The 11,552-nt window shown below is 31.7% G+C and overlaps 1 protein-coding gene across 1 annotated transcript; it reads right to left on the bottom strand.

Annotated features, from left to right (window-relative positions):
- Positions 1 to 1,313: 1,313 nt before the first annotated feature.
- Positions 1,314 to 10,455, bottom strand: LOC117688517 (N-lysine methyltransferase KMT5A-like). Its single transcript, XM_066070055.1, has 6 exons — positions 10,226 to 10,455; positions 4,963 to 5,056; positions 4,637 to 4,672; positions 3,298 to 3,394; positions 1,886 to 2,039; positions 1,314 to 1,539 (listed from the first exon to the last, which is right to left on the bottom strand). The coding sequence occupies exons 2-6, from the start codon at positions 4,990 to 4,992 to the stop codon at positions 1,314 to 1,316; spliced, it is 543 nt and encodes a 180-aa protein (XP_065926127.1). The 5' UTR covers positions 4,993 to 5,056; positions 10,226 to 10,455.
- Between the last annotated feature and the right edge of the window lie 1,097 nt (positions 10,456 to 11,552).

Raw genomic sequence — 11,552 nt, 5'->3', positions numbered from 1 at the left:
TAAAAAATAAAAGGAATAAGTTATCAAAACATAGAAAAACAGCAACTAATAATAATTTTGTCAACTAAATGCAGATAATTCAATAACTGGAATAAGTTATCAAAACATAGAAATACAGCAACTGATAATAATTTTATCAACTAAATGCAGATTAATGTTGGTGTAAAACCTTCAAATAATACAACAATAAAAAATAGTATTTTTCCAATTACCATAGGTATACAAATCAGGTATAATTTTTTCCTAAAAGAAAAGGATGAATCTTAAATTGATAATTGGCAAGACTTAACCATTAATTTTATTGATAAATATTAAGACTTTTAAAGTCCTATAACACACCTGGCCATGTAGACAAATTGAATACCGCTTATTGACATGGTATGATAATTTGTCTGCATGGCCTGGTGAGTTATAGGATAGGACCAAAGATATCCTAAAATAAGCTTTTATTTATATTGATTTTTATGTTTATTTGTAATTAAATATTTTTTTATCACACTAAAAAGTCATTATACCCGCTCCTTGACCAAAATATGAATAACAAATGGAGCAGCAATAAAAAAATGTGTGCTTCTGCTGCTAAAAACTTTGCCCAGAAAATTCTTTTTAAGACTGAATTTTTAAGCTTTAACAATTATTTTTTAAAAGTATGTATCAAATTGGTTATGTAACTTTGAATGTTTCATTTAATCTTACAATAAGAAATATATTAAAAACTTTTAACGTTCACTTGTGCTCGTACTCCGTGATCAGATTTGACATTATTAAAAATTGAATGTCACAGATTTCCATTGCAAACATAAGGGAAAAATAATATAAACTGGCATCTGAGAACTTTGGCATTTTGTTAATTCTTGCCTTAATATTCTAAACTAAAAGATTCAAATATTTACAGAATTCTTATTCTTTTTTTTCTTTTTTTATAATAAACCATTTCTGCACTGAAACTGGGGTATATATAAATATAACTTTGAATGCTTTAATCATCCAAAATTTTCATAATTAGCTGTAATTACGGTATACCCTATCTGAACTATACAACTGTACATCACATCCCTTCTCCACAATTATTACAGTCAATGCACATTTTGCACAAAATACAACCAGCCAAAAAAGCTTAGTGCCTGTCAAGCAAAAACATCTCTAAATCAAATAAGATGATACTATTCATTAAGCTAATAAGATTTTCTTGTTTAATTTTAATTTAACAGGCATTTAGCACACTCCTAGTTAATAAAATATTGATTAACAGACATTGCATTACCTTAATTAAAATTCTTTTTAATAAACCATAAAAAATAAGCATTTTAAAATTAAGTTTCAACATAAACAGAACATGCCTTATTTCTCCACCAAAGATTTTTGTCATCTCCATATGGATAAGACAATTCGTCGCCTACTCCTATGTCTTTTGTAGCAAAAAGACATAGTTTCGGCCTCCCATCGATATCCAGTAGTTTCATCCTGGCGTTTGCGTCCTTGACATTGTTGTCGTTCACATACTGACAAATATGGTCAACACAAGATGCAGCATCAATGCTGAAATAAAGAGCAAAATGAAAGCATCATAATAACTATATAATTTATATATATTTATATACATCATTAACATAGTAAATTATTGATATACATGTATAACTTTTTTTGGCAACTTTTATTGATATGAAAAATGAAGATACTGTGATAAGTAAATAGTCATGGATATTGATTTTCATGTATTAAGTGAAAATCAGTTTAAAGGGTAGAGTAATGACCCTTTAAATTCAACTTGTTATTAGATATTGCATTACAAGAACACTCGATTTTAGTAATTTTTTAATCAGTTCAACAACGAAAACTACAATATTGGTTTTCAATGAATATTGATGAATCTACAGTAACTTACCAGTATTGCTTTCCTTTATGAAAAAAATGAAATATCATGTTACAATCCAGCTTCTTGGAGCGAACAGCAGACTCTTCTGGTGAAATATTTTCACCGCAATATTCCAGCAAAAACTCTCCTTTTTTGAACTGTTCTTTTGCAAAAACACCAAAACCTTTAGGATGATAATGAATAACATATTTTGAGTGTTTCAATTTCTTCCTTTCAATTTAGCGTCATTTTGGCTCTTCTCAAATACCATGAAGTAAGAAAGTTAATCTAGTATTTACATCAATGTAAATTATGCATATCATTTGAAAATTTGTTATGCTTTGTCTCTAGCTCATCCTCATCCCTAAACAGAAAACCATTCTATACTTTCAACGATTTGTGTCACATACTTTACCCGCAACGTTATTTTTTACAAGATAGACAATAGGATAGGATACACGCACGATAGGATAGGATTAACACACGATAGAGCAGGATACACGCACGATATAATAGGATTGATACACAATAGGAAAGGATAAACGATGTTCAGGATAACCTCATTATCACGAAGTTATAAGCAGAAATTTTATTTTATTTTCAAACCAAATATATTGCTAAATATAGATGCGTCATTTGAAATTAAAAAATACTGAAAATATAAGTTGAGGTTGTCTAAAATTATCTGTATTGTAGATATACACTAATGTTGTTTACGTTACTGATCAGCCGATCGCGGAACAGCTCAGCCTGATGAAAATTCACACGGAAAATAGTGGCCTAGAATAAAATTCAATCTTGTTCTGAATTATTATAAAATCTATTATTAATATAATTATTTTTTTAAAGATTATTGCATAAAATATGTACATCGCGTAACGTACAAGTTGTGTGAAGCAGTAAGACACTCTCCGTGTACGATTTAATAAATTAAATATACAGGTAAATATGTTACCTTGTTCCTTAGAATTTCGACTGCTCATATTACTCATTTATATCCGTTTTGTAGAGATGATTTTATTTCGTTTATTTTTTTTAAAAATATCTTTGAAATAAAGTAATTGGCTACATCTTACTCAATATTGTTCATTTGATTGAGTGCTTTATCTAGTTGTGCATTATTATTCGATAAATTATTGTTTGCTGCTTACTGAATGACTTTTAACTTGAATATAAAATCATTTTCCCACGATAAGGTAGCATATGATTAACACGATAGGATAAATGAAAAAACTGATAAAGTAAACGATAAACATGATAGGATTAACGCACGATAGGATAGGATTAACGCACGATAGAACAGTATACAAGCACGATACGATAGGATTAACGCACGATAGGATAGAAAAGGATTGTAAAAAATAATGTTGCGGGTACTGTAGCTCACCTGAGCAACAATGTCTCTAGATACAAGTATATGTTTTGTATAACCTCAAATTTACCTTTGAAATCAGAAATGTATTTAACTTGAAATCCGTCTTTATCCAGACCAGACTGAATATAAAATTTAGCATCCTCTTCTGGTGACAATCGCCTTCTCTAGAAAAAATTATGTAGAAGAACATTAATTAATTTTTGGACAAATATGGTGATGCTGGCTAAAAGAAGAATTGCTTATTTCAGACAAAATTCTGAATTTGCCTTGTTGAATCAAGATTATGGTGTGGTTGGGGAAACCCTACAGAAATGAAAAAAAATTATCGTAGGACACTATATACGAACTAGTTATGGTTATTGATAAGAAAACAAAGCCTAAATCTGAAATAGCTAAGGATTTTGGGATTAACCTAAGTACGCTCACAATTATTTACAAGCAGCGTTCAGCAGTGATTGAAGCGCTTGAGTACGGTGATTATTCCCCAAAATGTAAACGAATGCGATCAGGGAATTATAATGAGGTTAAAGGTTGTCTTTTACTTTCTCAATTAAACTTTTAAATAATATTATTCCATGTTCAATACATGTATCCATTATATAAACGATGATCAAATTAATTTGTTCGGGTTTGTTCTTCTTTATTTAAGACCGGGATTGAACTTTTACAAAATTGCGGCTTCATGTCAGTCGATTTCGCTTATATTGAATTACGGATATATTGAAATAATTTGAATTGTCCCCTGAATTTCAATATTTCCAGAGTAGGCTGTATATTCAATATTGGCACTTTTGGTGATGCTACTTTCTTTAATTCATTGCAACAAAGTCACAATTGTGTCTAGTGATATTTACTCTATTGCGTTATTATATTCATCTGTAATTTCACATCACTAATTAAGCTACAATATGCTTTTCCAATTTAATTACCATTAAACAGGAATTTATAGACATAGACAGGAAGACATATTTGCTTCTTTTTTTTACACAATTTAGTTTAATAAATAAAAAAATCTTTCAATATTTTCTCTATTTAGGAATGGGACGTTTCTTTCGTGTATTTAACAATGTTTAGAAGGAGTTGCAGTAGAAAATTCTGCACAATCTTAAGAAGACTGTCGAGCATTGCAAAAATCTAAGACAACATACAGAATACAACATGTTTGCCACACATTTCAGTTGTGAAGATGCCTATTTAATAGCTGTGTTCAGCTTCAAGACTGTAGAAATAAAGCTCAGTAGCTGGTTGCAAACACAAAAACTTTATTATGCAAAAACACTAAGTAACTAGTAAGTAACGTATGTGTTACCAATGTTAACACAAACGTTGTTGATACATTGCTTGGTTGCGAATACAAGAACTATAAAAGTATGCAAACACATTAGGTAATGTAATATGTTACCAACCTTTCTAGGGTCATTCTTCTTCAATCCTGCTTTCAGCTATGATTAATAAAGAAAAGTTTTTTAAAACCATTTTATCTAAAAATACTATTGTGTACATGTATAATCATCCAATAAATAAAAAAAGCAAATTGTGATTACCCAAAATAAAACAAAACACAAACATAACTCCTTCCCAATATATATCTTTAAAAAAATATGACTGCAAAAGACTCACTTTATATATCTAGATGCTTTGTCTATCCAACAATTCAATTTAGAACAGAAGCATATGGATGAGAAAAACAATGCTCAACTGTATTGTAAAGCTATATCAATAAAACTCTCACCATGCGTTTTCCATAGGACAATGCAGCCATCTTCTGAAAGCTAGTTTTTAAACTAGCAACCACTTTCAAACTAGCAACCACTTACTAAAAACATCTGAAACAAAACACACAAAAAATACATTGGAATAACACAATAGTAATATCACCTACAGTAATACATGTACAATGTACATGATGTACGGCATGACAATCAAAGTACTGAAGAACTGAAAGCCGGGCTCTTTGGATGTGTTATTATGCATATTGTGCAGAAAAGACCAACAATCCCCCCTCTCCCTTTCTCTCTCTCTCTCTCTCTCTCTCTCTGTTGACAAAGCATCAGGAAGCGACTAAACATCAACATGCTTTTAAAGGAAATACAACAATATTCTTCTCATACGCAATTCTCAGGAGAGTTTTTAAAACGCCAGAGGACACAAAACCAACATACACTCTGACGTCTCAATAACTTTATATAAAGGGAAATAACTCTGTTATGACAGTAATTCGAATTACCGAAATCTCTCTGAATTATCGAACTCTAAGAATCTCACAACAGCTAACAAATAAGGACATTTCTTCGGAGTTGGATAGGTGTTTGTAACCTGCCTTTATTTGAATGACTACATTTGGTGAAATAAGATTTTGAGGATTCCATTGATTTCCGTAAATTCCAGTTATTAGGGACTGTACATGATTCTCATGGGAGTTTTAACAAATCAATCTTACTAGCATTGCCGGAATGATAGGTGTGCCACCTCAAATTTTATTTCGTGGGAAAGTGTCCCAACGCATGTAACCCTGGAATTACAGGTTTTGACGTGTTCCCCATTAATTCTGACGATTTCTTTGGTCAATAATTTTAGAGAAGTGACCCTCACCTTTATGTAATGACAAAGCCCGGGGAAAATCTCAGAACAGCATGGGAAGTAGCAATGTTGATAATCTTAGATATGCATTTTTACAATTTAAACAATTTATTACACTGTTACAACACATATGATATGTATTTGAAGATAATGTGTGACTTCTTTAAAGTCATTATTTGCCGTGATATACTGGAAATGCTGCAAAATCTGCAGGTACCCTCAAACCGAAATGACCCGTTTAGTGAAATGAGAACTGTAAACAACATGTTGACAAACCAAGAGTACTGGCTACGTTTCATGTTCTACTTTAAGAAGTTTTAATTTATTTGACTCAGTTAGGACAATTTGTTAAAATAAATTCTTGTTTGAATCACTCATTCACTATGCTGTCGTGGAAGTTACAATTTTCACAAGTTATTAAAGTAGTTGCAACATTCAATTTCAGTTTAATAAACTAAAGACGAGTTAAGTTATTAATTATCTTAATCCATATAAAAGTGTATTTAATAACATTAACATGTTAATTTACACCATCTAATAGTTATACAGAGTTGGAGAAATGGCCTAGAAATCCACCAGACATTGTGTCCTATAAATTTTCAAAATTTGCCAGACATCTTGACAATTATTCAGACAAGTAAATAAAATGACAAAAATACACGTTTAATATGTGAAAACATTTTCATTGTTTATATTTAAAGCCACTCGGCTTGAATTCTGTTTACTTCAATATGAACAGTTCTGAAATGGTTTTGCAGTGTTTGTTTCGCTGCAGTTTTGTCAAAATTTTGTAATGCCTTCTCATGTTATGTAGAATCTTGGTAAAGTCTAGAGGCTTTATGATCATATATACTGCTGATGTTTAAAAATAAGTTAGAATACCCTTAAATACTGAGCCTAGCAAGGCTTATATAAAGGTAACACATACCTATATGAGAAAATCATTTTCAAAAATAGAAGTTGAATTAGGGTTACTATCATCAAGCATTTCTTCCATCTCATTGGTGCCGCCATTTTTTTAACAAAGTTAACTCGATCATTAAATGGTTGTTGGTCATTTACTTTTAACTTCCTCTGAACTTGATACGAACGTCTTATTACCGGTAAATTGATAAATGGAGGAAACCCCCAAATATCAAACAACCAATCTTTGAGTTACTCAATTGAATTTTGTTTTCTATACTATGTTTCAAAATTTACCAGACACAATGTCCAACGGAGTTCTAAAATTTACCGGACAAACATAAAAACAACCACAGATCACTGGCAATCCGGCACATTTCGCCAACTCTGGTAATAGTAATACTAAAAGATTGAAAACTGTTCACACTGCTCTTTCTCAACGGACATTCTGGACATTCAATTAACATTTGGTGAGTGGATTTAGTATTTTTTATTAGAAAAAAAGCCTAAGAACAGATAGTTGTAGAAATCTAAATAAAGCTAATATTTGTTCAATTTTATGTTGGGACATCTTTATTTGATAAACGGGGAAAATGAACTTTTTGGCGACCTGGGGGTAACGGTTACCGTAGAAAATTGTTAATAAAACACCTATTTTTTGATGCACTGGTTTTCTTCCTTTAAGAAATTAATTTAATAATCTTTCTTTGATCGACATATCAATGCAAAAATTTACCAGAAAACTTCACCACTGCGTGTATTACATTGATCATGAATGTTTTCCGGTGAATGAACATAGTTTAAATGTCGACAAAAATAATATGTATGTATAATTTTTGCAAATGCCGTGGTAATTTGATAGCCAATGTGGTACTTAGGGATAACAGACCTTATCTTCGCACAAATTTATCTCGCATCTAAAATGAGCGATTGTTACGAACATCGAATTCACAATATTACGTCACAATAACTAATTTATAAAACTCAATGAAAAATCGTTTATGACGCAATATATGGTTATTTAACTTAATTCATATATACACACTTTATAAGGCGCAAGTAGTGGCTGACCTTGCTATAATTTAACATGTTAAAATACGCTTTTCAACAAATTTAACATGCATAAATTTCTTTCGTGAGCTTTTTATTTGCTCAAGTTATTTATTGCCATAGACAATTAATCTGGGAAAAATATGGCATTGCCTGGCGGATCAAGAATAACACTGATGGTTCTACCGCATCTATAGTAACCGAGTGTCAATTTTCTTTAAAGATTTGGCATTATTATGGGTTCTAACTCTTTAGAATCTCTTTATTTTGGAACAATATATGGATTCCCATGATAGAAATCTTAGTACCAGTACTTTTTTTAAAGTAAAAAATTGACAGATGACGTTAAATATAGGCCTACTCTCCTAAATAAACTTTTTTTCTTCAGTTAAGGTGAAAAAATCATTTTACTTTTTATTGATAGTTACAATTTTGCTAAAAAAAAAAAAAAATAGAGCCAGAATGCAGGATTTTGCATACCGGGTATTTATTTCCAAAATTTTCCGGGGGTGGCCCCCCATAACCTCCCCCCACCAGGAGGGGGACACACCCCCCTCGTCGCTCCACGACTCGGCCAGCAGCCTGTGGCTGCTGGGCTACTTATTCACAGACAGGGCTAGTAAGAAATTCAATTTGGTAGCCCTGCAGGCAACCATGAATTTTAAGTTAGTGTCTACCCCTGTATAGTTTAATTAACATAGTTTGAGCCAGGAAACAAATCATTTACATTACAAATTGTTCAATACTCGTACTGAAAATAGGTTAAACCGTTCCTAACTTCCTGTACTAAAGATTTGAAGTATTTTATCGTGAAAGAAATGTTTAGCACACTCTATTAGTTGTTTTGTTTCATAAATCCACCTCAAAATGATGTGCACTGCCTTTTTCATAGAGTTGTTACAGTATCTTATATGAAAAATTGTAAGAAAAATAACGACAGACCACACTTTGGCATGTACCACAATTAAAATGAAGTCGATCACATGGTCAGACTTATTTTATAAATGATATTAAATCAAAATCATCATACAAGTATCATATTTCAATTTGGATAGAAAATCAATGGCAGAATTTTTCACATTATTTTTTTCCTCACAACAAAGCTTTTTCCAATAATTATGTTCTTGGGAAAAGAGAAGAAATACAAACAATTTTTGAAATGGTCCCTACTAAAAATATAATTCAATTTTTATGTTATATTTTGATAAATCTGTAGTTACTCTAACATGTCTAACTTATATAAAATTTTCATGAAATTCAATATTGTAGAAGTGAATTAGGTCCGTCGTCCTTAAATGGTATATCTATCGCTTGGAATATGCTGAATTAATAGGAGGATGCACAAGCTGTAATGACGCTACAAGTGTTCTGAATCATGATGGCCAATATTCTAAAACACTTCAGCGTTACAAATTTCAACCACTGTGTTACCGTGACAGATTATACATGTATATTCCCAGAACATCCAGGCTTGCCGTAAATGTTGATCGTTGCCTCAAGCAGACGAAATCGTGAGACAAGTTAGACAACACTTAATTTTTTATTTCTTGAAGTAATCAATGGGTATTGTTTATAATTAAATGCTATATTTTTAATATTTTTAATGTATATATAGTTTAATAATGTTTGCTTGAAATTAAGGAGTATGAACTTTTCATTTTGTTGACTGTTTATTTTGGAAATTCCCGTTCTATGAATAGTGCTAAATCAGAACAGCAGAGAAAAGTAGATCTGGCTAAAATTTTATTCACCTTTTCACAGTAACTGCGGTACTACTGTTTTGCAGGGCAAATTGATGTAGTTTGGTGAAATATGACATAATGTCAATTGTTTTATCTACGTCATTTAATTGTCTATCTACCAAATCTTCGGCAAAGTATATCATTTTGCCCTGCAAGAAAGCAGTACCACAGTTATTGTGAAGACGTCTATTGCTGCAGGTACCAAAGAAGATATGATTTTAAATTTTGGTCTGGCAATGCTGAACTGAAGTGAAATCAGATTTTATGTCGTATATGATAAAAAATTTGACTTATTGATTTATATGCAGACTTTCTGTATTGCAACAGACGTTGAAATAGTGTACGAGGTACTCCGAGTGACTTTCGAATGAAGAAAAGATGTCGATGTTTTCCAGTCTGTTCCATTATAAATCTCCGTAGGAAATCTGTTCTCGTTCCTGTGTTTTTTTACGAGTGAAATATGGTAATGTTTGAATAATGTTATCTTGGATATTTCCCCAGCTATCTATTTCAATTGATGTTCATTCACAGGTAATTGTATTTTTATTAAAAATTGTCCAAATGTGCGGCATGAATATCGGGACAGACCATCAAGGTTATCATAGTGATATTTATCAATAACCTGTGGGTGAATTTAATCTTATATCAACGGTGGCAGCGTAAACATTTTATCTCTTTGTTATTGTTTGAAAGATTATGAAATAATTTGAAATATCTTACCAGAATCCGTTGAAAGTTCCCAAAACTAAAAGGCTCATGGTGGTCTACCATTTCTTTAACGGTATTTCAATAACTCGTACATCAATGAATTCGAATTCTGTTTTAAAACCCAAACACAAGCATGCAAGCAATATAAACTGTGCGAGTACGAGACCTTAATCGATCGACAATAATTATTTGAATCAGTAATTTGATTTAATTCATTAATATTAAATCTATCGACGACACATTGAGCCCAGCAGCCCTTGGTAAACTTGTGAACTCCGGACCCCCCCCCCCCCCCCCCAACACACACACGCACACACACCGCGAGTCATACAACGTTAGATATTCTATATTGCAAATTAAATTTTATAAAAAAAAAAAACACTCATCGGAAAGTTGAAATAATTATGATACAGACAGAACCACCGTATGAAATTTGTAAGAAGGTTGTGTGCCACGGTATTCAAATTGTACATTAGCGGCGTTGGATGCGATGTGCATTGTACATTAAAATATCGTCGGCTATTAACTTTATTGTTGTTTGAGGTAGTTTTCCCTACGAATAAACAAATTTAAAGAATAAAGCAACATTTACTCACCTTGTGACCGGTGACATTGAAAATGCAAGATGCCATTTTTCTTTGGAAATCCCCGGATTATGTTCGAAGTACCCGGATGATAAATGCGCGTAGACAAAATTGAATTCTTCACGGTGAGGTAAAAATTCGAATTTTTATGTGTTTCCATATTACGAAATAAACCATCCAAAAACCTTCCAAAATGACCATTGTGACTTATGATTTAAAAATTTTAACTACATACATGGCAAAATTGGGAGAAATCGTCGAATTTCCGCGGTACCCTTGTTGCGTATTTTTATGTATTTTGACATATATGTGGTCAATGATTGTGGCACCTTTTAAATCTTTAAAATGCAACAGAACAAAAATTGTTAACAGGATGCAGTAAGGATATGTCTTTAATTATTAGGCAATTAACAATTTACTATTAATCAAGGTTGCTTTGGCATACAAATTAAGCATGAATATTAGGGAACCCGGTTTGGTGTCCCCTTATTCTACAGGTCCCCTTAACATGTATATAAATTCACAGCCGGTGTCCCTAATGTTGAAACTCTGTATATATATATATATATATATATATATATATATATATATATATTCTGTTTTGATGAAATGGTCAATATTATTTTGTCTTTTGAGGACGACACCACAGACGAGTTTTCATCTTCAGTCAATGTAAGGCAGATGTTATTACTTTGATTTGCCATCAACTCTGGCCATTTACTCCAACATCTCCTACCATAGCATTTCATTTTGAG

Source organism: Magallana gigas, chromosome 8 (genome assembly GCF_963853765.1).
Source record: "Magallana gigas chromosome 8, xbMagGiga1.1, whole genome shotgun sequence".
NCBI lineage: Eukaryota > Metazoa > Mollusca > Bivalvia > Ostreida > Ostreidae > Magallana > Magallana gigas.
The sequence above is the reverse complement of the archived record's forward strand: the minus strand, read 5'-3'. Positions and strand labels throughout refer to the sequence as shown.